Source organism: Silene latifolia, chromosome X, assembly GCF_048544455.1.
Source record: "Silene latifolia isolate original U9 population chromosome X, ASM4854445v1, whole genome shotgun sequence".
Lineage (NCBI taxonomy): Eukaryota > Viridiplantae > Streptophyta > Magnoliopsida > Caryophyllales > Caryophyllaceae > Silene > Silene latifolia.
This window is the reverse complement of record NC_133537.1, coordinates 224,723,925-224,745,257: the sequence shown is the minus strand read 5'-3', so window position 1 is coordinate 224,745,257 and position 21,333 is coordinate 224,723,925. Positions and strand designations below refer to the sequence as shown.

At 37.6% G+C, this 21,333-nt stretch overlaps 1 protein-coding gene across 1 annotated transcript; it reads right to left on the bottom strand.

The window, feature by feature from the left end:
• Window positions 1–16,953: 16,953 nt before the first annotated feature.
• On the bottom strand, window positions 16,954–18,825 carry LOC141619432 (uncharacterized). The gene is made up of 2 exons (XM_074436453.1): window positions 18,129–18,825; window positions 16,954–18,083 (listed from the first exon to the last, which is right to left on the bottom strand). The coding sequence occupies exons 1-2, from the start codon at window positions 18,823–18,825 to the stop codon at window positions 16,954–16,956; spliced, it is 1,827 nt and encodes a 608-aa protein (XP_074292554.1).
• Window positions 18,826–21,333: the final 2,508 nt, after the last annotated feature.

Here is a 21,333-nt window from a genome sequence, read left to right as displayed (position 1 = left end):
GTGTGAACCATTTTTCGTTGTTCATTAGTCCTTGTGACTCGTTGAGTGAACCATTTGTCCTTGTTCTTTATTCCTTGTGACTCGTTCTTTAAACACTTTGTCCTTGTTTTTTAGTCCTTGTGACTCGCTGTGTAAACCATTTGTCCTTGTAATTGTGACTTGTTGTGTGAACCATTTTTCGTTGTTCATTAGTCCTTGTGACTCGTTGAGTGAACCATTTGTCCTTGTTCATTAGTCCTTGTGACTTGTTGTGTAAACTATTTATCCTTGTTCATTAGTCCTTGTGACTCGCTGTGTGAACTATTTGTCCTTGTTCATTAGTCCTTGTGACTCGTTGTGTGAACTATTTGTCCTTGTTCTTTAGTCCTTGTGACTTGTTGTTTAAACCATTTGCCCTTGTTTATTAGTCCTTGTGACTCGTTGTGTAAACCATTTGTCCTTGTTATTGTGACTTGTGTGTGAACTATTTTTCCTTGTTCATTATTCCTTACGACTCGTTCTATGAACCATTTGTCCTTGTTCATTAGTCCTTGTTACTCATTGTGTAAACTATTTTTCCTTGTTCATTAGTCCTTGTGACTCGTTGTGTGAACCATTTGTCCTTGTTCATTAGTCCTTGTGACTCGTTGTGTAAACTATTTGTCCTTGTTCATTAGTCCTTGTGACTCGTTGTGTGAACTATTTGTCCGTGTTCTTTAGTCCTTGTGACTTGTTGTTTAAACCATTGGTCCTTGTTTATTAGTACTTGTGACTCATTGTGCAAACCATTTGTCTTTGTTATTGTGAATTGTTGTGTGAGCTATTTTTCTTTGTTCATTAGTCCTTGTGACTCGTTGTGTGAACCATTTTTCCTTGTTCTTTATTCCTTGTGACTCGTTGTTTAAACACTTTGTCCTTGTTTTTTAGTCCTTGTGACTCGTTGTGTAAACCATTTGTCGTTGTAATTGTGACTTGTTGTGTGAACCATTTGTCCTTCTTCATTAGTCCTTGTGACTCGTTGTGTAAACTATTTGTCCTTGTTCATTAGTCCTTGTGACTCGTTGTGTGAACTATTTGTCCGTGTTCTTTAGTCCTTGTGACTTGTTGTTTAAACCATTTGTCCTTGTTTATTAGTACTTGTGACTCATTGTGTAAATCATTTGTCCTTGTTATTGTGAATTGTTGTGTGAACTATTTTTCCTTGTTCATTAGTCCTTGTGACTCGTTGTGTGAACCATTTGTCCTTGTTCTTTATTCCTTGTGACTCGTTGTTTAAACACTTTGTCCTTGTTTTTTAGTCCTTGTGACTCGTTGTGTAAACCATTTGTCCTTGTAATTGTGACTTGTTGTGTGAACCATTTTTCGTTGTTCATTAGTCCTTGTGACTCGTTGAGTGAACCATTTGTCCTTGTTCTTTATTCCTTGTGACTCGTTCTTTAAACACTTTGTCCTTGTTTTTTAGTCCTTGTGACTCGCTGTGTAAACCATTTGTCCTTGTAATTGTGACTTGTTGTGTGAACCATTTTTCGTTGTTCATTAGTCCTTGTGACTCGTTGAGTGAACCATTTGTCCTTGTTCATTAGTCCTTGTGACTTGTTGTGTAAACTATTTATCCTTGTTCATTAGTCCTTGTGACTCGTTGTGTGAACTATTTGTCCTTGTTCATTAGTCCTTGTGACTCGTTGTGTGAACTATTTGTCCTTGTTCTTTAGTCCTTGTGACTTGTTGTTTAAACCATTTGCCCTTGTTTATTAGTCCTTGTGACTCGTTGTGTAAACCATTTGTCCTTGTTATTGTGACTTGTGTGTGAACTATTTTTCCTTGTTCATTATTCCTTACGACTCGTTCTATGAACCATTTGTCCTTGTTCATTAGTCCTTGTTACTCGTTGTGTAAACTATTTTTCCTTGTTCATTAGTCCTTGTGACTCGTTGTGTGAACCATTTGTCCTTGTTCATTAGTCCTTGTGACTCGTTGTGTAAACTATTTGTCCTTGTTCATTAGTCCTTGTGACTCGTTGTGTGAACTATTTGTCCGTGTTCTTTAGTCCTTGTGACTTGTTGTTTAAACCATTGGTCCTTGTTTATTAGTACTTGTGACTCATTGTGCAAACCATTTGTCTTTGTTATTGTGAATTGTTGTGTGAGCTATTTTTCTTTGTTCATTAGTCCTTGTGACTCGTTGTGTGAACCATTTTTCCTTGTTCTTTATTCCTTGTGACTCGTTGTTTAAACACTTTGTCCGTGTTTTTTAGTCCTTGTGACTCGTTGTGTAAACCATTTGTCGTTGTAATTGTGACTTGTTGTGTGAACCATTTTTCCTTGTTCATTAGTCCTTGTGACTCGTTGAGTGAACCATTTGTCCTTGTTCATTAGTCCTTGTGACTCGTTGTGTAAACTATTTGTCCTTGTTCATTAGTCCTTGTGACTCGTTGTGTGAACTATTTGTCCTTGTTCTTTAGTCCTTGTGACTTGTTGTTTAAACCATTTGCCCTTGTTTATTAGTCCTTGTGACTCGTTGTGTAAACCATTTGTCCTTGTTATTGTGACTTGTGTGTGAACTATTTTTCCTTGTTCATTATTCCTTGCGACTCGTTCTATGAACCATTTGTCCTTGTTCATTAGTCCTTGTTACTCGTTGTGTAAACAATTTTTCCTTGTTCATTAGTCCTTGTGACTCGTTGTGTGAACCATTTGTCCTTGTTCATTAGTCCTTGTGACTCGTTGTGTAAACTATTTGTCCTTGTTCATTAGTCCTTGTGACTCGTTGTGTGAACTATTTGTCCTTGTTCTTTAGTCCTTGTGACTTGTTGCTTAAACCATTTGTCCTTGTTTATTAGTACTTGTGACTCATTGTGTAAACCATTTGTCCTTGTTATTGTGAATTGTTGTGTGAACTATTTTTCCTTGTTCATTAGTCCTTGTGACTCGTTGTGTGAACTATTTGTCCTTGTTCTTTAGTCCTTGTGACTTGTTGCTTAAACCATTTGTCCTTGTTTATTAGTACTTGTGACTCATTGTGTAAACCATTTGTCCTTGTTATTGTGAATTGTTGTGTGAACTATTTTTCCTTGTTCATTAGTCCTTGTGACTCGTTGTGTGAACTATTTGTCCTTGTTCATTAGTCCTTGTGACTCGTTGTGTGAACTATTTGTCCTTGTTCTTTAGTCCTTGTGACTTGTTGTTTAAACCATTTGCCCTTGTTTATTAGTCCTTGTGACTCGTTGTGTAAACCATTTGTCCTTGTTATTGTGACTTGTGTGTGAACTATTTTTCCTTGTTCATTATTCCTTACGACTCGTTCTATGAACCATTTGTCCTTGTTCATTAGTCCTTGTTACTCGTTGTGTAAACTATTTTTCCTTGTTCATTAGTCCTTGAGACTCGTTGTGTGAACCATTTGTCCTTGTTCATTAGTCCTTGTGACTCGTTGTGTAAACTATTTGTCCTTGTTCATTAGTCCTTGTGACTCGTTGTGTGAACTATTTGTCCGTGTTCTTTAGTCCTTGTGACTTGTTGTTTAAACCATTTGTCCTTGTTTATTAGTACTTGTGACTCATTGTGCAAACCATTTGTCTTTGTTATTGTGAATTGTTGTGTGAGCTATTTTTCTTTGTTCATTAGTCCTTGTGACTCGTTGTGTGAACCATTTTTCCTTGTTCTTTATTCCTTGTGACTCGTTGTTTAAACACTTTGTCCTTGTTTTTTAGTCCTTGTGACTCGTTGTGTAAACCATTTGTCGATGTAATTGTGACTTGTTGTGTGAACCATTTTTCCTTGTTCATTAGTCCTTGTGACTCGTTGAGTGAACCATTTGTCCTTGTTCATTACTCCTTGTGACTCGTTGTGTAAACTATTTGTCCTTGTTCATTAGTCCTTGTGACTCGTTGTGTGAACTATTTGTCCTTGTTCTTTAGTCCTTGTGACTTGTTGTTTAAACCATTTGCCCTTGTTTATTAGTCCTTGTGACTCGTTGTGTAAACCATTTGTCCTTGTTATTGTGACTTGTGTGTGAACTATTTTTCCTTGTTCATTATTCCTTGCGACTCGTTCTATGAACCATTTGTCCTTGTTCATTAGTCCTTGTTACTCGTTGTGTAAACTATTTTTCCTTGTTCATTAGTCCTTGTGACTTGTTGTGTGAACCATTTGTCCTTGTTCATTAGTCCTTGTGACTCGTTGTGTAAACTATTTGTCCTTGTTCATTAGTCCTTGTGACTCGTTGTGTGAACTATTTGTCCTTGTTCTTTAGTCCTTGTGACTTGTTGCTTAAACCATTTGTCCTTGTTTATTAGTACTTGTGACTCATTGTGTAAACCATTTGTCCTTGTTATTGTGAATTGTTGTGTGAACTATTTTTCCTTGTTCATTAGTCCTTGTGACTCGTTGTGTGAACCATTTGTCCTTGTTCTTTATTCCTTGTGACTCGTTGTTTAAACACTTTGTCCTTGTTTTTTAGTCCTTGTGACTCGTTGTGTAAACCATTTGTCCTTGTAATTGTGACTTGTTTTGTGAACCATTTTTCGTTGTTCATTAGTCCTTGTGACTCGTTGAGTGAACCATTTGTCCTTGTTCATTAATCCTTGTGACTTGTTGTGTAAACTATTTATCCTTGTTCATTAGTCCTTGTGACTCGTTGTGTGAACTATTTGTCCTTGTTCATTAGTCCTTGTGACTCGTTGTGTGAACTATTTGTCCTTGTTCTTTAGTCCTTTTGACTTGTTGTTTAAACCATTTGCCCTTGTTTATTAGTCCTTGTGACTCGTTGTGTAAACCATTTGTCCTTGTTATTGTGACTTGTGTGTGAACTATTTTTCCTTGTTAATTATTCTTTGCGACTCGTTCTATGAACCATTTGTCCTTGTTCATTAGTCCTTGTTACTCGTTGTGTAAACTATTTTTCCTTGTTCATTAGTCCTTGTGACTCGTTGTGTGAACCATTGTCCTTGTTCATTAGTCCTTGTGACTCGTTGTGTAAACTATTTGTCCTTGTTCATTAGTCCTTGTGACTCGTTGTGTGAACTATTTGTCCGTGTTCTTTAGTCCTTGTGACTTGTTTAAACCATTTATCCTTGTTTATTAGTACTTGTGACTCATTGTGTAAACCATTTGTCCTTGTTATTGTGAATTGTTGTGTGAGCTATTTTTCTTTGTTCATTAGTCCTTGTGACTCGTTGTGTGAACCATTTTTCCTTGTTCTTTATTCCTTGTGACTCGTTGTTTAAACACTTTGTCCTTGTTTTTTAGTCCTTGTGACTCGTTGTGTAAACCATTTGTCCTTGTAATTGTGACTTATTGTGTGAACCATTTTTCCATGTTCATTAGTCCTTGTGACTCGTTGAGTGAACCATTTGTCCTTGTTCATTAGTCCTTGTGACTCGTTGTGTAAACTATTTGTCCTTGTTCATTAGTCCTTGTGATTCGTTGTGTGAACCATTTGTCCTTGTTTATTAGTCCTTGTGACTCATTATGTAAACCATTTGTCCTTGTTATTGTGACTTGTGTGTGAACTATTTTTCCTTGTTCATTAGTCCTTGTGACTCGTTGTATGAACCATTCGTCCTTGTTCATTAGTCCATGTTACTCGTTGTGTAAACTATTTGTCCTTGTTCATTAGTCCTTGTGACTCGTTGTGTGAACCATTTGTCCTTGTTCTTTAGTCCATGTGACGTGTTGTTTAAACTATTTGTCCTTGTTTATTAGTACTTGTGACTCATTGTGTAAACCATTTGTCCTTGTTATTGTGACTTGTTGTGTGAACTATTTTTCCTTGTTCATTAGTCCTTGTGACTCGTTGTGTGAACCATTTGTCCTTGTTCTTTATTCCTTGTGACTCGTTGTTTAAACACTTTGTCCTTGTTTTTTAGTCCTTGTGAATCGCTGTGTAAACCATTTGTCCTTGTAATTGTGACTTGTTGTGTGAACCATTTTTCCTTGTTCATTAGTCCTTGTGACTCGTTGAGTGAACCATTTGTCCTTGTTCATTAGTCCTTGTGACTCGTTGTGTAAACTATTTGTCCTTGTTCATTAGTCTTTGTGACTCGTTGTGTGAACTATTTGTCCTTATTCTGTAGTCCTTGTGACTTGTTGTTTAAACCATTTGCCCTTGTTTATTAGTCCTTGTGACTCGTTGTGTAAACCATTTGTCCTTTGTATTTTGACTTGTGTGTGAACTATTTTTCCTTGTTCATTAGTCATTGTGACTCGTTGTATGAACCATTTGTCCTTGTTCATTAGTCCTTGTTACTCGTTGTGTAAACTATTTTTCCTTGTTCATTAGTCCTTGTGACTCGTTGTGTGAACCATTTGTCCTTGTTCATTAGTCCTTGTGACTCGTTGTGTAAACTATTTGTCCTTATTCATTAGTCCTTGTGACTAGTTGTGTGAACTATTAGTCCTTGTTCTTTAGTCCTTGTGACTTGTTGTTTAAACCATTTGCCCTTGTTTATTAGTCCTTGTGACTCATTATGTAAACCATTTGTCCTTGTTATTGTGACTTGTGTGTGAACTATTTTTCCTTGTTCATTAGTCCTTGTGACTCGTTGTATGAACCATTCGTCCTTGTTCATTAGTCCTTGTTACTCGTTGTGTAAACTATTTGTCCTTGTTCATTAGTCCTTGTGACTCGTTGTGTGAACCATTTGTCCTTGTTCTTTAGTCCATGTGACTTGTTGTTTAAACTATTTGTCCTTGTTTATTAGTACTTGTGACTCATTGTGTAAATCATTTGTCCTTGTTATTGTGACTTGTTGTGTGAACTATTTTTCCTTGTTCATTAGTCCTTGTGACTCGTTGTGTGAACCATTTGTCCTTGTTCTTTATTCCTTGTGACTCGTTGTTTAAACACTTTGTCCTTGTTTTTTAGTCCTTGTGAAACGTTGTGTAAATCATTTGTCCTTGTAATTGTGACTTATTGTGTGAACCATTTTTCCATGTTCATTAGTCCTTGTGACTCGTTGAGTGAACCATTTGTCCTTGTTCATTAGTCCTTGTGACTCATTGTGTAAACTATTTGTCCTTGTTCATTAGTCCTTGTGACTCGTTGTGTGAACTATTTGTCCTTATTCTTTAGTCCTTGCGACTTGTTGTTTAAACCATTTGCCCTTGTTTATTAGTCCTTGTGACTCGTTGTGTAAACCATTTGTCATTTGTATTTTGACTTGTGTGTGAACTATTTTTCCTTGTTCATTAGTCCTTGTGACTCGTTGTATGAACCATTTGTCCTTGTTCATTAGTCCTTGTTACTCGTTGTGTAAACTATTTTTCCTTGTTCATTAGTCCTTGTGACTCGTTGTGTGAACCATTTGTCCTTGTTCATTAGTCCTTGTGACTCGTTGTGTAAACTATTTGTCCTTATTCATTAGTCCTTGTGACTAGTTGTGTGAACTATTAGTCCTTGTTCTTTAGTCCTTGTGACTTGTTGTTTAAACCATTTGCCCTTGTTTATTAGTCCTTGTGACTCATTATGTAAACCATTTGTCCTTGTTATTGTGACTTGTGTGTGAACTATTTTTCCTTGTTCATTAGTCCTTGTGACTCGTTGTATGAACCATTCGTCCTTGTTCATTAGTCCTTGTTACTCGTTGTGTAAACTATTTGTCCTTGTTCATTAGTCCTTGTGACTCGTTGTGTGAACCATTTGTCCTTGTTCTTTAGTCCATGTGACTTGTTGTTTAAACTATTTGTCCTTGTTTATTAGTACTTGTGACTCATTGTGTAAACCATTTGTCTTTGTTATTGTGACTTGTTGTGTGAACTATTTTTCCTTGTTCATTAGTCCTTGTGACTCGTTGTGTGAACCATTTGTCCTTGTTCTTTACTCCTTGTGACTCGTTGTTTAAACACTTTGTCCTTGTTTTTTAGTCCTTGTGAATCGTTGTGTAAACCATTTGTCCTTGTAATTGTGACTTGTTGTGTGAACCATTTTTCCTTGTTCATTAGTCTTTGTGACTCGTTGAGTGAACCATTTGTCCTTGTTCATTAGTCCTTGTGACTCGTTGTGTAAACTATTTGTCCTTGTTCATTAGTCTTTGTGACTCGTTGTGTGAACTATTTGTCCTTATTCTGTAGTCCTTGTGACTTGTTGTTTAAACCATTTGCCCTTGTTTATTAGTCCTTGTGACTCGTTGTGTAAACCATTTGTCCTTGTTTTTTAAACTTGTGTGTGAACTATTTTTCCTTGTTCATTAGTCCTTGTGACTCGTTGTATGAACCATTTGTCCTTGTTCATTAGTCCTTGTTACTCGTTGTGTAAACTATTTTTCCTTGTTCATTAGTCCTTGTGACGCGTTGTTTAACCAATTTGTCCTTGTTCATTAGTCCTTGTGACTCGTTGTGTAAACTATTTTTCCTTGTTCATTAGTCCTTGTGACTCGTTGTGTGAACCATTTGTCCTTGTTCTTAAGTCCTTGTGGCTCGTTGTTTAAACAGTTTGTCCTTGTTTTTTAGTCCTTATGACTCGTTGTGTAAACCATTTTTCCTTGTTATTGTGACTTGTTGTGTAAACCATTTGTCCTTGTTCATTAGTCCTTGTGACTCGTTGTTTAAACATTTGTAACAAGGACTCATTGTGTAAATCATTTGTCCTTGTTCTTTAGTCCTTGTGACTCGTTGTGTGAACCATTTGCCCTTGTACATTAGTCCTTGTAACTCGTTGTGTAAACTATTTGTCCTTGTTCATTAGTCCTTGTGAATCGTTGTGTGAACCATTTGTCCTTGTTGATTAGTCCTTGTGACTCTTGTTTAACCTATTTGACCTTGTTTATTAGTTATTATGACTCGTTGTGTAAACCATTTTTCCTTGTTTTTATGACTTATTGTGTGAACCATTTTTCCTTATTCATTAGTCCTTGTGACTAGTTGTGTGAACTATTTGTCCTTGTTCTTTAGTCCTTGTGACTTGTTGTTTAAACCATTTGCCCTTGTTTATTAGTCCTTGTGACTCGTTATGTAAACCATTTGTCCTTGTTATTGTGACTTGTGTGTGAACTATTTTTCCTTGTTCATTAGTCCTTGTGTCTCGTTGTATGAACTATTTGTCCTTTTTCATTAGTCCTTGTTACTCGTTGTGTAAACTATTTTTCCTTGTTCATTAGTCCTTGTGACTCGTTGTGTGAACCATTTGTCCTCGTTCATTTGTCCTTGTGACTCGTTGTGTAAACTATTTGTCCTTGTTCATTAGTCCTTGTGACTCGTTGTGTGAACTATTTGTCCTTGTTCTTTAGTCCATGTGACTTGTTGTTTAAACCATTTGCCCTTGTTTATTAGTACTTGTGACTCATTGTGTAAACCATTTGTCCTTGTTATTGTGACTTGTTGTGTGAACTATTTTTCCTTGTTCATTAGTCCTTGTGACTCGTTGTGTGAACCATTTGTCCTTGTTCTTTATTCCTTGTGACTCGTTGTTTAAACACTTTGATCTTGTTTTTTAGTCCTTGTGAATCGTTGTGTAAACCATTTGTCCTTGTAATTGTGACTTGTTGTGTGAACCATTTTTCCTTGTTCATTAGTCCTTGGGACTCGTTGAGTGAACCATTTGTCCTTGTTCATTAGTCCTTGTGACTCATTGTGTAAACTATTTGTCCTTATTCATTAGTCTTTGTGACTCGTTGTGTGAACTATTTGTCCTTATTCTTTAGTCCTTGTGACTTGTTGTTCAAACCATTTGCCCTTGTTTATTAGTCCTTGTGACTCGTTGTGTAAACCATTTGTCCTTGTTATTTAAACTTGTGTGTGAACTATTTTTCCTTGTTCATTAGTCCTTGTGACTCGTTGTATGAACCATTTGTCCTTGTTCATTAGTCCTTGTTACTCGTTGTGTAAACTATTTTGCCTTGTTCATTAGTCATTGTGACTCGTTGTGTGAACCATTTATCCTTGTTCATTAGTCCTTGTGACTTGTTGTGTAAACCATTTGTCCTTGTTATTTTGACTTGTGTGTGAACTATTTTTCCTTGTTCATTAGTCCTTGTGACTCGTTATATGAACCATTTGTCCTTATTCATTAGTCCTTTTTACTCGTTGTGTAAACTATTTTTCCTTATTCATTAGTCCTTGTGACTCGTTGTGTGAACCACTTGTCCTTGTTCATTAGTCCTTGTGACTCGTTGTGTAAACTATTTGTCCTTGTTCATTAGTCCTTGTGACTCGTTGTGTGAACTATTTGTCCTTGTTCATTAGTCCATGTGACTTGTTGTTTAAACCATTTGCCCTTGTTTATTAGTACTTGTGACTTATTGTGTAAACCATTTGTCCTTGTTATTGTGACTTGTTGTGTGAACTATTTTTCCTTGTTCATTAGTCCTTGTGGCTCGTTGTGTGAACCATTTGTCCTTGTTCTTTAATCCTTGTGACTCATTGTTTAAAGACTTTGTCCTTGTTTTTTATTCCTTGTGACTCGTTGTGTAAACCATTTGTCCTTGTAATTGTGACTTGTTGTGTGAACCATTTTTCCTTGTTCATTAGTCCTTGTGACTCATTGAGTGAACCATTTGTCCTTGTTCATTAGTCCTTGTGACTCGTTGTGTAAACTATTTGTCCTTGTTCATTAGTCTTTGTGACTCGTTGTGTGAACTATTTATCCTTATTCTTTAGTCCTTGTGACTTGTTGTTTAAACCATTTGCCCTTGTTTATTAGTCCTTGTGACTCGTTGTGTAAACCATTTGTCCTTGTTATTTAAACTTGTGTGTGAACTATTTTTCCTTGTTCATTAGTCCTTGTGACTCGTTGTATGAACCATTTGTCCTTGTTCATTAGTCCTTGTTACTCGTTGTGTAAACTATTTTGCCTTGTTCATTAGTCCTTGTTACTCGGTGTGTAAACTATTTTTCCTTGTTCATTAGTCCTTGTGACTCGTCGTGTGAACCATTTGTCCTTGTTCATTAGTCCTTGTGACTCGTTGTGTAAACTATTTGTCCTTGTTCATTAGTCCTTGTGACTCGTTGTGTGAACTATTTGTCCGTGTTCTTTAGTCCTTGTGACTTGTTGTTTAAACCATTTGTCCTTGTTATTGTGACTTGTTGTGTGATCCATTTTTCCTTGTTCATTAGTCCTTGTGCCTCGTTGTATAAACCATTTGTCCTTGTTCATTAGTCCTTGTTACTCGTTGTATAAACTATTTGTCATTGTCCATTAGTCCTTGTGACTCGTTGTGTGAACCATTTGTTCTTGTTCTTTAATCTTTATGACTTGTTGTTTAAAGCATTTGTCCTTGTTATTAAGTCCTTGTGCCTCGTTGTGTAAACCATTTGTCCTTGTAATTGTGACTTGTTGTGTGAACCATTTTTCGGATCATTAGTCCTTGTGACTCGTTGAGTGAACCATTTGTCCTTGTTCATTAGTCCTTGTGACTCATTGTGTAAACTATTTGTCCTTGTTCATTAGTCTTTGTGACTCGTTGTGTGAACTATTTGTCCTTATTCTTTAGTCCTTGTGACTTGTTGTTTAAACCATTTGCCCTTGTTTATTAGTCCTTGTGACTCGTTGTGTAAACCATTTGTCCTTGTTATTTAAACTTGTGTGTGAACTATTTTTCCTTGTTCATTAGTCCTTGTGACTCGTTGTATGAACCATTTGTCCTTGTTCATTAGTCCTTGTTACTCGTTGTGTAAACTATTTTGCCTTGTTCATTAGTCCTTGTTACTCGTTGTGTAAACTATTTTTCCTTGTTCATTAGTCCTTGTGACTCGTTGTGTGAACCATTTGTCCTTGTTCATTAGTCCTTGTGACTCGTTGTGTAAACTATTTGTCCTTGTTCATTAGTCCTTGTGACTCGTTGTGTGAACTATTTGTCCGTGTTTTTTAGTCCTTGTGACTTGTTGTTTAAACCATTTGTCCTTGTTATTGTGACTTGTTGTGTGATCCATTTTTCCTTGTTCATTAGTCCTTGTGCCTCGTTGTATAAACCATTTGTCCTTGTTCATTAGTCCTTGTTACTCGTTGTATAAACTATTTGTCATTGTCCATTAGTCCTTGTGACTCGTTGTGTGAACCATTTGTTCTTGTTCTTTAATCTTTATGACTTGTTGTTTAAAGCATTTGTCCTTGTTATTAAGTCCTTGTGCCTCGTTGTGTAAACCATTTGTCCTTGTAATTGTGACTTGTTGTGTGAACCATTTTTCGGATCATTAGTCCTTGTGACTCGTTGAGTGAACCATTTGTCCTTGTTCATTAGTCCTTGTGATTCATTGTGTAAACTATTTGTCCTTGTTCATTAGTTGATACAGGAGGGACATGGGTATATGTTCAAAACGCAAGTTCAAGTCATTCTTAACAATTCAGATTCGTTCACTTGATTTAAAAGCTAAATATCTCCGAAAATATGGCTAATTTTGGCGTGATTCCTGTTTTAAATGAAAGTACATGATGTAAGCTTTCCAACGAGTGGTCACACGCTTTATTTGGTTAAGTAACGAAGGAGATATGGTCGTTTTAAGGCGAGCTGTCCAAGTTTTACGCAGGTGACGCAAATTGGACGAACCAAGACAATCAAAGGACGAATGGAATTGTTACTTCCCTAAATTATTTTTCTACATAGTCTTAAATAATGCCTTGGAGCCTAAGCACACTTAGGAAATTGCCCCTAACATTTAATGTTGCCTTGGAGCCCAAACACATCTTTTGCTATATAAGGGCCGAAATATCTTATTTGTAATAATCCAATTTTCAGAAATATAAACCCAAGTGTTGAGATTTTCTCGCAAACTTTGAACGCTCGCGAGTGTTCTTATCTTCCTTGCGAGGTCGGCGCCTTATTTCATCCTTGTTTACTTTGTGTTCTTGGTTGAAATATCCTTTGTTTCCCTCCTTGTTCCTGTGTGGTCTTGGTTGGAGATTTCAGTTTTAGTTGAGTTATCTTGCGAGGTTTCTTAGCTAATCCATATCCATTTTACTTAACATTTTCCGCTGCAATTTAAACTCATAAAACACCAAAAATATCACTCACAATACTTTACCAAATCAGGCCTTTTCGTGTCTAACATTCACACCGATTTGGTACCCGGATTTACATCAAATTGGTTATCAGAGCTTTGTTCAAATTTGTTTCTTAACAAGTTTTCTTGGGAAAAGCATAATCATGGGAGATAAAGATGGAAAAGAGTTGGATTGCTACAATGAAGAAGTTGAACTAGAGGATAATTTATTCTTTTCCAAAGATTTTATGGAGGAAGGTGATTCTTCCTTAAATTTTGATTTGCCACCAATATTTGATGACTATGGTGATGATGATGCATTGGATGATGTCACTTTCAAAGTTACAAATTCTATGAACTTCTATGTGATTGATTTTCAAGAAAAAGAGCGTTATCAGTCTCCACTTGAAAGCTACATTGAGAAGAAGCTCAACGGACATATCGTGAGTAAAATCAGTTTGAGCATATTTCTTTATCATGATGAATAACATAAACCATATGGTGTTGATAAACTGCTGATTAGAGGGTGGTTGGGTGGAAGGAATAACAAGGTTAATGGAGTCGCTGCTGAAAAACTAATAAGCTACATTGAAGATGATAAATTAAAGGAGCATTTAGATTTATGTGCAAGCTTAACTTGTGATACTTATGAATTCATGAATAGAAGATTTGTGTTTGATCCCGGAGGGTCTAATGCTGACATCTTTAACTTCAAGGTTTTCAAGATTCGAGGACGAATCTTTTTGAAGAAGGGAAGAATGATACAGGAGGGACATGGGTATATGTTCAAAACGCAAGTTCAAGTCATTCTTAACAATTCAGATTCGTTCACTTGATTTAAAAGCTAAATATCTCCGAAAATATGGCTATTTTTGGCGTGATTCCTGTTTTAAATGAAAGTACATGATGTAAGCTTTCCAACGAGTGGTCACACGCTTTATTTGGTTAAGTAACGAAAGAGATATGGTCGTTTTAAGGCGAGCTGTCCAAGTTTTACGCAGGTGACGCAAATTGGACGAACCAAGACAATCAAAGGACGAATGGAATTGTTACTTCCCTAAATTATTTTTCTACATAGTCTTAAATAATGCCTTGGAGCCCAAGCACACTTAGGAAATTGCCCCTAGCATTTAATGTTGCCTTGGAGCCCAAGCACATCTTTTGCTATATAAGGGCCGAAATACCTCATTTGTAATAATCCAATTTTCAGAAATATAAACCCAAGTGTTGAGATTTTATCTCAAACTTCGAACGCTTGCGAGTGTTCTTGTCTTCCTTACGAGGTCGGCGCCTTATTTCATCCTTGCTTACTGTGTGTTCTTGGATGAAATATCCTTTGTTTCCTTCCTTGTTCCTGTGTGGTCTTGGTTGGAGATTTGTCCTTGTTCTTTAGTCCTTGTGACTTGTTGTTTAAACCATTTGCCCTTGTTTATTAGTCCTTGTGACTCGTTGTGTAAACCATTTGTCCTTGTTATTGTGACTTGTGTGTGAACTATTTTTCCTTGTTCATTAGGCCTTGTGACTCGTTGTATGAACCATTTGTCCTTGTTAATTAGTCCTTGTGACTCGTTGTGTAAACTATTTTTCCTGGTTCATTAGTCCTTGTGACTCGTTGTGTGAACCATTTGTCCTTGTTCATTAGTCCGTGTGACTCGTTGTGTAAACTATTTATCCTTGTTCATTAGTCCTTGTGACTCGTTGTGTAAACCATTTGTCCTTGTTCTTTAGTCCTTGTGACTTGTTGTTTAAACCATTTGCCATTGTTTATTATTCCTTGTGACTCGTTGTGTAAACCATTTGTCCTTGTTATTGTGACTTGTTGTGTGATCCATTTTTCCTTGTTCATTAGTCCTTGTGACTCGTTGTATAAACCATTTGTCCTTGTTCATTAGTCCTTGTTACTTGTTGTATAAACTATTTGTCATTGTTCATTAGTCCTTGTGACTCGTTGTGTGAACCATTTGCCCTTGTTCTTTAATCTTTATGACTCGTTGTTTAAACCATTTGTCCTTGTTTATTAAGTCCTTGTGCCTCGTTGTGTAAACCATTTGTCCTTGTAATTGTGACTTGTTGTGTGAACCATTTTCGGTTCATTAGTGGAGCGTATACGGAGCGGAAGACTTAATTGTGGATTCAAGTGAGATGGAAGATCCGAATGCACTAGGTGCAACCCGACCAGTTCGTGTCACTTGGCGTGATATTGGCGAAGCGGAAGTCTTTTTGTTTGGTTTTTGTGTTTATGTTGTGCAAGAATAAAAGGATATTTGCTTCGATTTCTTGTGAAGAGATCGAACCAATGGGATATTTGCTATCACTAGACCTATAGTGATAACAATGGGGAATTACTCGAAAACGCGTCAAGTAATTCAACTTAAACTGCGGAGCGCATCTTTAGTTCAAGGCAAGACTCGAAATCATCGATTCTTTGAAAAAGATTGAAACAACAAGTTTCTCTCTCAAAAGGGTTTTTCTTAATACTTGGATGATTTACAAATGAGGAGGCTAGGTCCTTATATAGGACAAAAGCCTTGGCCTCCAAGCAAGCATTTAATGCTAGTTTGTAAGTTCTAGGATGAATGAATACATAGAACTTACAACCTAGACCTTTTTGTCAATTTTTATTCAAACTAGGTTGAAAATGCAAAAAACTAAGTAGGATTCTTCTCCCCTTGGTGCCGCCACCTTCCTCTCTTTTCTCTTGTTCCCACACGGCATTCCTCTTGTTCCCACACGGTATCAAGGTTCTCGCGGGTCTTGAGCTTTAATCGCACATATTTCCTTTCTTTTATTTGATCCCATCCAATTTTGTGTGCGAATATGCATTACTTGGGTGTGGTTTTGCTTGGTCCTCTAAATTGAGCACAACCTCTTTCATGGGGTCGATTCGCATCAGGTCGTTTATTAATCGCGTCCCGCTATACGCATCAAATTCTCTCCCTTAAAAAAGAATTGTCCTCAATTCTTTGCCTCAGTATGCCGGGATCAAAGATGAATATTATAAACCCAAACAAACCCGAACACATAGTCGAATCATATTTGATGCCGCCGGGATCAAAACAAATCTGGAAGTTAGATTCAAACTTGATTAAGAACATGAAGCAGTTTACGCACCCCGTTGATCTCTTCAATGTAGTATTATCATCTTCAATGTAGTCTTCATGTTTATCCCTCTCCGGTGATTTGGATTTGTAATGAGTATTGTCAATCACAACCATTTTGTGCCATCTTTGCTTGTACTTCACTTTCTTGTGATTTCCTTCCCACCACCTTTCATGCACAATTCTACCGACATCCAAATAGTGGTTGCTTGAAACAACAAGATCATCATGAGCTTCCATGCAAATTGACCTCAATAAGAAATTAGAGTTCCCACCATGTAGCTTCTCATCAATGTATTTGTCAATTGATGATTGATACGGTTCTTTGACTTGATATGGTTCCCACCTTCGTATCACATCCTGCATGACTCTTTGCAGTTGGGGCCAATGAAAATGCTCTTTGAGAATATCTACAGTTTTGTTTACCCCGAAATGTCCTCCAAGTCCACCTTCATGAGCTTCTCGAATAAGGAGTTCCCGAGTTGGAAGTTTTGGAACATAAAGTCTATTACCTTTGAAGAGGAAACCATCTAGAATAATGAACTCATCATGATTTCTGGACTTGCAAATCTCGAAGGTTTCTCCAAAGTCGGGATCATGCTCGTAGTAATCCTTCAATGCCTCAAATCCAAGTAATCGGACATCGAGCACGTTCATTAATGAGTACCGTCGTGAGAGAACATCGGCCATCACATTACTCTTGCCACGTTTATACTTTGATGAAAAGTGAAAGGATTGTAGGAACTCCACCCACTTGGCATGCCGTGGGGTTAACCTTTGTTGTCCATTGATGTACTTCAGTGATTCGCGGTTCGAGTGCAGGATGAAATGACTCGGCCAAAGGTAGTGACTCCAATGTTGAAGAGCTCTCACGATAGCACAAAATTCTTTGTCGTACGTCGAGTAATTGAGCCGGGCTCCATTAAATTTCTCGGGGAAATAAACGATGGGTCACTTTCCTTGTATTAGTACGGCTCCAATTCTAACACCGCTTGCGTCACATTCCACCTCGAATGGTTGAGTGAAATCTGGGAGTGCCAATAAAGGTGCCTCGCAAAGTTTTTGAATAAACGTCTCAAATGCCTTTTGAGCAGTCGGGGTCCATACGAAGATTCCCTTTTCGTACACTTGGTGATAGGACTAGTAATGGTACTAAAGTCCCAAATGAACCTCCGGTAGAATGATGCGAGTCCATGAAATGATCGGGCCTCCGTGGTGGTCTTAGGAGTAGGCCATGCCTTGATTGCTTCAATTTTGATTTGTTCCACCGAAACCCTGTCGTTAGATATCATAAAGTCGAGAAAGATAACACTCTTGACCCACAACGACCACTTCTCCTTCTTTCCATAGAGTTTCTGCCCTCGAAGTATGTCGAACACCTCTCGAAGGTGTATGAAATGTTCTTCCTCAGTTCGACTGTACCCCAAAATGTCATCCAAATAGACGACAACAAATCTGCTTAAGAAACGTTTGAGTACCTTGTTCATGCGTAGCATAAAAGTACTCTGAGCATTGGTTAATCCGAGTGGCATGACGGTCCACTCGTACAACCCATGTCTAGTCTTGAACGTGGTTTTCCACTTATCCCTTTCTCTTATTCGCATTTGGTGATAACCACTCCTCAAATTGATCTTAGAAAAGGTTTCGGATCCATGTAACTCATCAAGCATGTCGTCAAGCCTTGGGATAGGAAAACGATACTTGATAGTTATGTTGTTCATGGCTCGACTATCAACGCACATTTGCCACGTCCCATCCTTCTTTGGGACAAGTAGAGTAGGGACGGCACATGGAATCAGGTTTTCATGAACATAGCCTCGATTCATTAGCTCCTCCATTTGTCGTTGCAACTCTTTTGTTTCCATTGGATTGCATCGATAGGCCGCTTTGTTCGGTAACGACGCTTTGGGAATGAGATCAATTTGGCGTTCGATCCCTCTAATAGATGGTAAACCAGCGGATAGTTCCTCGGAGAAAACATCCTTGATTTCCTCATCCGAGATTGGCACAAGATTAGGATTGTCTTGAGTTGCATCGTCATAACTTGTATGATCACTTTCTTCCATGTGAGTTTCGTCATAAACTTCTTCCAATTCTTCATCAAAAACAATTGGTAGATTTGGATCAAATAAAGAAGTACCTCCCGCATGAGGTTCATCCAAGTTGGCAAATATGTCATCTTCAATCACATCTTTAATTTGATCATCGTCACTCAATGGTTCTATAATCTCGTCCTTTTCTCTTTCTTCGAAATTGAACGCATCACTCAATCGTTCCTCCTCATCAAACAACTCATCATAAATTGTTGGCAATTTAGCTTTTCCTTGTGCTTCAACCATCTTTAATTGTTCACTCTCTTCCAATTCCCTCATTAGAGTGAGATTATCAAACTCGTCGATGTATTCAGAGACACGAAGGCTCCCTTGGTTAAGATTGGCGATCTTACGATAAGTCGCGAGCCTATAAGTTGCTGGAACATATCTCTTGCGCAATTTGTGTTTAAGAGAATCCCAAGATGATAATTTCTTTTTTCTAGCGCGAGCACGCCTTGCTTTCAAACTCTCGTACCATAGTGAAGCCTCTCCACTAAGTCTTCGAATAGCGTACTTGCAGCATTTCGCGTCATCCAGACCCTTGAAATCAAACACTCGTTCAATTTGTCTCTCCCATTCGAGATAAGCCTCAGGATCCGTTCCTCCTGTGAACTCGGGTAGTTCACTTACGTTGAACTCGTCAATGACTCGTTCTCGTCTAGGCTGCAATTTGGAATCGGCTTCTTGCAAATTCTTCAAGGCTTTTTGGAGACTCTTAAGAAAATTGAGATCGTCGAAGTCCATGTTGATGTTGGTTGTTTTGAATTTTCGAAATTCCTTTTTTTTTTCACTGGTGAACAGTACCGTGAATAGTACCGTGAACAGTGTTTTGTGTGTGTGTGTGTGTGTGTGTGTGTGTGTGTTCAACCCGTGCCTTCAAGATCCAATCGATTAAACCTCAACTACCTCGTTGAGTCTAACCTTTGAATACCAATCGCGTTGGATATTCAACTACCAATTGATTGGGACCTCCCTAGGACCGTCTTGATTTTTTTTTTGGGGGTGATCAAGAGCCGAAGCTCTGATACCACTTGGAGCGTATACGGAGCGGAAGACTTAATTGTGGATTCAAGTGAGACGGAAGATCCGAATGCACTAGGTGCAACCCGACCAGTTTGTGTCACTTGGCGTGATATTAGCGAATCGGAAGTCTTTTTGTTTGGTTTTTGTGTTTATGATGTGCAAGAATAAAAGGATATTTGCTTCGATTTCTTGTGAAGAGATCGAACCAATGGGATATTTGCTATCACTAGACCTATAGTGATAACAATGGGGAATTACTCGAAAACGCGTCAAGTAATTCAACTTAAATCATGAGCGCGTCCTTAGTTCAAGGCAAGACTCGAAATCATCGATTCTTTGAAAAAGATTGAAACAACAAGTTTCTCTCTCAAAAGGGTTTTTCTTAATACTTGGATGATTTACAAATGAGGAGGCTAGGTCCTTATATAGGACAAAAGCCTTGGCCTCCAAGCAAGCATTTAATGCTAGTTTGTAAGTTCTAGGATGAATGAATACATAGAACTTACAACCTAGACCTTTTTGTCAATTTTTATTGAAACTAGGTTGAAAATGCAAAAAACTAAGTAGGAATTATTCTCCCCTTGGTGCCGCCACCTTCCTCTCTTTTCTCTTGTTCCCACACGGCATTCCTCTTGTTCCCACACGGTATCAAGGTTCTCGCGGATCTTGAGCTTTAATCGCAGATATTTCCTTTCTTTTATTTGAGCCCATCCAATTTTGTGTGCGAATATAAATTACTTGGGTGTGGTTTTGCTTGGTCCTCTAAATTGAGCACAACCTCTTTCATGGGGTCGATTCGCATCAGGACGTTTATTAATCGCGTCCCGCTATACGCATCAATTAGTCCTTGTAACTCGTTGAGTGAACCATTTGTCCTTGTTCATTAGTCCTTGTGACTTGTTGTTTAAACCATTTGTCCTTGTTCATTAGTCATTGTGACTCATTGTGTAAACTATTTGTCCTTGTTCATTAGTCCTTGTGACTCGTTGTGTGAACTATTTGTCCTTGTTCTTTAGTCCTTGTGACTTGTTGTTTAAACCATTTGCCCTTGTTTATTAGTCCTTGTGACTCGTTGTGTAAACCATTTGTCCTTGTTATTTTGACTTGTGTGTGAACTATTTTTCCTTGTTCATTAGTAATTGTGACTCGTTGTATGAACCATTTGTCCTTTTTCATTAGTCCTTTTTACTCGTTGTGTAAACTATTTTTCCTTATTCATTAGTCCTTTTGACTCGTTGTGTGAACCACTTGTCCTTTTTCATTAGTCCTTGTGACTCGTTGTGTAAACTATTTGTCCTTGTTCTTTAGTCCTTGTGACTTGTTGTTTAAACCCTTTGCCCTTGTTTATTAGTACTTGTGACTCATTGTGTAAACCATTTGTCCTTGTTATTGTGACATGTTGTGTGAACTATTTTTCCTTTTTCATTAGTCCTTGTGACTCGTTGTGTGAACCATTTGTCCTTGTTCTTTATTCCGTGTGACTCGTTGTTTAAACACTTTGTCCTTGTTTTGTAGTCCTTGTGACTCGTTGTGTAAACCATCTGTCCTTGTAATTGTGACTTGTTGTGTGAACTATTTTTCGTTGTTCTTTAGTCCTTGTGACTCGTTGAGTAAACCATTTGTCCTTGTTCATTAGTCCTTGTGACTCGTTGTGTTAACTATTTGCCCTTGTTCTTTTGTCCTTGTGACTTGTTGTTTAAACCATTTGTCCTTGTTCAATAGTCCTTGTGACTCGTTGTGTAAACTATTTATCCTTGTTCATTAGTCCTTGTGACTCGTTGTGTGAACCATTTGTCCTTGTTCTTTATTCCGTGTGACTCGTTGTTTAAACACTTTGTCCTTGTTTTGTAGTCCTTGTGACTCGTTGTGTAAACCATCTGTCCTTGTAATTGTGACTTGTTGTGTGAACTATTTTTCGTTGTTCTTTAGTCCTTGTGACTCGTTGAGTAAACCATTTGTCCTTGTTCATTAGTCCTTGTGACTCGTTGTGTTAACTATTTGCCCTTATTCTTTTGTCCTTGTGACTTGTTGTTTAAACCATTTGTCCTTGTTCAATAGTCCTTGTGACTCGTTGTGTAAACTATTTATCCTTGTTCATTAGTCCTTGTGACTCGTTGTGTAAACCATTTGTCCTTGTTCTTTAGTCCTTGTTACTTGTTGTTTAAACCATTTGCCCTTGTTTATTATTCCTTGTGACTCGTTGTGTAAATCATTTGTCCTTGTTATTGT

What these genes read in the sequence shown, in the direction of transcription:
- LOC141619432 (XM_074436453.1), bottom strand. Translation starts at nt 18,825, where the DNA reads ATGGACTTCGACGATCTCAATTTTCTTAAGAGTCTCCAAAAAGCCTTG. An exon ending in GGATGAACCTCATGCGGGAG is followed by an intron (nt 18,084 to 18,128) that starts GTACTTCTTTAT and finishes TTTTTGATGAAG; the next exon opens with AATTGGAAGAAGTTTATGAC.